Raw genomic sequence first — 3,993 nt, forward strand, 5'->3', positions numbered from 1 at the left:
GACCTGGTGACCGTCTATAAACTCACTAGGGGGGACCAGAAGGGTTTGGGGGAGACCTTGTTTCCCCTAGCGCCCCCTGGCATGACAAGGAACAATGGACACAAATTATTAGAGAGTAGGTTTAGATTAGACATCCGCAAAAACAACTTCACAATTAGGGTGGCTAGGAGCTGGAACCAACTTCCTAGGGAAGTGGTGCTGGCTCCTACCCTGGGGGTCTTTAAGAAGAGGCTTGATGCCCACCTGGTTGGAGTCACTTGAGTCCAGTTTTTCTCCCGCCCAGGCCGGGGGTCGGACTTGAAGATCTACAAGGTCCCTTCCCACCCTACTTCTATGATTCTATGATATGATTCTATGATTCTCTGTGATTGTTTTTTCTGCTATACCAATGCAGGTAGCTGCTGCATTCACAAAGACCAAAGAGGTTGAAAGTGATTCAAAAGAGGAGAAAGGGGTGTCCTTAAAGTTATTACCCTAATCTGGCATCTGGATTCCAGCCTTACATCTGCAATAGAGTTTCTAAGCACTGAAGAGTGAGCCATGGGTGCATCCACCAGTTCAGAAATAGCCACAGCTTTGAGATACTTGGCTGACTGGATTTCAGAAAACTTGGCCCTGATTTTCAGGAGAACCAATCCCTCATGACTTACATTAAAGCCAACAGGAGTGGTAGGTGCGCAGCCACTGCTAAAAATGAAGCCGACAATGTTGGGCTTCTCCTCCTTTGGATTTCAAAAAACATTACTATCTGCACCTGAAAAGTTTGACCTTAATTCCTCTAGAGTCTCAGTGCCCCTCACTTTGTAGGGAAGTTGTGAAGATGGTTTAATCAGTTGTGAAGATGCTCTCTGATACCTTAAAGATGAGCACTGCAGAAATGCCCATAAGGAAATTAATAATCCTATATTTAGTTCAGGGTTTGGGTTATATGCAGTAAGTAGCATGGGGGTTATTTTGGGATGAAAAAAATGTATAGACTAGCCAACTAGTCAGCAAGCACCATCTCTACCATGCACTCAGGCAGTGATCAGTTGGAAAAAATAGCATGTGATCATGAAAGGAATGGCTGTATCATAACATATTCACAGAAGAAGGCCAAAATGAAGTTGTATGAGGAAAAAAAATACTGGGCCTCTTTAGGACTGCTGTTGTTTCCATCCTTAGTTTGAATATTTGCATGCAATTATGGTAATCCTAAGAACAATGCTTCCAGTTTACTTGAAAATTTGACTTTGGATGGGTCATGGTTAGGTTCAGGTTTCAACAGCTTTTCATGAGCTGACATTTCAGACTGCTTGCAGATTCAGGAAGACAAACAGCTCTGTATTAGGAATACTTGGTTTCCTCATAGGAGGTCACTTCCTAGCCATAAGGACTAAACACTTGTGTTTAAAACCCAAACGAGCTGGCAGCCTACAGTGTAGGAATGGCTTGTGGCAGCCAGTTTACTACCTCCATAGCTCAGTCTTGCTCATGGGCTTAAAATTAAACCCATGCTCCAATGAGTTGCTAAATCATAGCCAAAATTGCTCAGCACTTCCGGGGATCAAAGTCAAAGGCCAAAAGCAGCTGTTAGTTTCTCCCAGGATGAAGCCTTTTATGCTGGGATCCTACAGATGGACAAGCCCAGTGTCCCACTTCAAGTATTTGTGAAGTATCTGAATTAACACTTTTCCCCCAGGACAATCCTAATTAGAGTTAATTGCTATTAAACAGTTATCCCTCCCTTATCTGGATGTGAGTCAAAGCCCAGGAAAGTTATGATCCGAATAAATGTGTCTGTTTTTAGTCTAAGTGAGCTGGATGCAGTCTGTTCACTGGGTGGCCAATGACTCTGGCATAGCCTTCACAGTGTTTATTACTGCTTCACCCACACACACACATACTGTGCAGACCCCTGGATGCCTTACTCTGTGCTCTGTTCTGAAAGGTAGAGAGATGCCTGGGCACTGGAAGCTCTGTGCAGCATGCTGAGGAGACGCAACCTTCTCACCACACTTCTGATTGCCCTGCCATGGGCTCTTCTCCTCACCTTGTGGCATCAGTACCCAACCACCCGCTACCTCAGCCTGCTGAGAAGTAAGTGCAAACATTTTGCCCTTAATAATGCGACAGCTTGGTCATAACAGTGCTATGGCAAGGGAGGTCATGGAAAGCACATTGGGGGTTGTTCTTGTGAGCCCTTGGTGGGAAAGAGCTTCATGGAAATGGTTAAACCAGCAGTTCCCTATCTGTGGTATGGGTACCACCAGTGGTATGCAGACATTCTAGCAGACGTACACATTAACAGATTTATTACAGTTACTTTATATGACAAAAATGTGCTGGTGGTATGCAAGGTTGTATCATTTTAAATTGGTGGTGCACAATCTGTCAGAGTTTGGCAACCACTGAGTTAGACGAAGAGAAACTTGCTCAGAGAACCCTGCAGGGTCTGGCTCCAGCAATCACCCAGGTAGTTTTCATGGGCTCTTCTGTCTGGATGGAGCCTCAGAGGGCTTGTCTTTACCACTTCAGAGCAAGTTGGGAGGTAAGCCAGGGGGGATGAGACTAAAACACACTTCTATCTGAGCCAAACAACCCAGAGCTATAAGCTCACTCATGAGGTTGCACTGGACTTGTTCCCAGCCCCTGCTTTTGAGCCCTTGGTCTCTGGCAGGCCTGAGGACAGGCACTGGGGACAAATCTGAACCAGCCTCATGGACAAACTTCCAGTTCTAGGGTATATCAGCAGACTCAGGTGAGTGAAACATGGGCTCAGTCCTGGCCTCCCTAAGACCCACTGCCTGATGAGGTATAGACAACCCCAGAGAGCAGCCCTGTTTAGCATGCATTGTAATTACAGCTGAACCTTCCCAAGGAGACTTCTGGTGATGCCAAATCGACAGATCTTGCATTCACATAATTTTTTTCCCCTAAACTCTCCAACTGTGTCACTACTGCTGAATTAATGAAAGTGCTGGTGTTTTAACACTGTTTTATGCAGGCCTGCTCTGAGCAGGTATAGAGGGTAGAATATTTACAAAACTGAAAGCCACTTTGAAGTCCTGTCAGTGCTATTACTCCTCTGCTGTGACCAGAGTTAATACCCAAGCCCAGCTGAGCAACTGCAGTGTTTTGAGGATAATGGACTTGCTGTGACCATGCCTGGTCATTCTGGATTAAAGGTTCGGTCAGGTGAAATACAAAAAAGAGAAAAGCAGAGCACAGCCAAGCAAGAGCGAGAGAGCTGCTTTGGGGTGATGGAAGTAGGCAGGGTGCTGACTTAGCTGGGGTTTCTGCAAATGGCATCGCCTGTGTGCAGTTTGCAGCTGTTTTTGTCATCTCTGCTCAAGGTAAAGAGCAGCTAGGTAGGTTTTGCAAATGCTGATTAATTAACGGGGAATCGTCAGAGTCTATGCCTCAAAGTCCTCCTCCAAAAGGAAAAGGTGAACTTCTAAAAGACCTGTACTCAGCAAAGAGGCAACAGCAGGAGGAGCAGCAAGCACAGCACTGGAGCTCCACTTGTCTGCGCTTCATACAACTTTTCTACCCAGTCCACAAGGCTGATTCTGTCACACCCGCAAAGCATCAGCCTGTCACAGGACTTGCATAACACAGCCAGGTTTTTCAAATGCCACATTTTTCATCAATAAGGAACCTTGTTCCTGAAATTGGAAACTTTTTCATGGCTGCTTTTTAAGTTCCCTTTCCTGCCCACCCCAACAAACCTAGAAAATGAAAAACAAGAAAAAGAATTGTTTTTCAGTTCAACAGTTTTCTTTATTCCCCAGATTTGTCCCCATTTTTTTTCCTTTCTCGCTGTCCTTTTTCAGTGGTAAATTCTTAGGGGGAAAAGGAAAGAAAGGGGCAAAAATGAAAAAAAGATCATTAACATTTTCAAATGAACAGGAAACAATTCCATTTCACAGCCTGCTGAAGGAAAATGACTGTGACATTTTTCAACCCCCTCCTCCCCCCTGGAAAAAAAATCTTTGTCTTTTTTTTTTTTTT

At 44.8% G+C, this 3,993-nt stretch overlaps 1 protein-coding gene across 3 annotated transcripts in view; it reads left to right on the forward strand.

Moving 5' to 3' along the window:
• Positions 1 to 3,993, forward strand: part of LOC109304732 (galactosylgalactosylxylosylprotein 3-beta-glucuronosyltransferase 1-like) — a 43,317-nt gene that overhangs the window by 28,324 nt on the left and 11,000 nt on the right. For 2 of the 3 annotated variants that reach the window (XM_019527518.1, XM_019527519.1), the window contains exon 2: positions 1,931 to 2,079. In XM_019527518.1, the coding sequence (XP_019383063.1) occupies positions 1,968 to 2,079 (112 nt within the window). In that variant the 5' untranslated portion in view covers positions 1,931 to 1,967. The remainder of the gene's footprint in view (positions 1 to 1,930; positions 2,080 to 3,993) is intronic. The other variant, XM_019527520.1, reaches the window with a different exon arrangement.

This window comes from Gavialis gangeticus, unplaced genomic scaffold (genome assembly GCF_001723915.1).
Source record: "Gavialis gangeticus isolate Ggan-Ray unplaced genomic scaffold, GavGan_comp1, whole genome shotgun sequence".
Lineage (NCBI taxonomy): Eukaryota > Metazoa > Chordata > Crocodylia > Gavialidae > Gavialis > Gavialis gangeticus.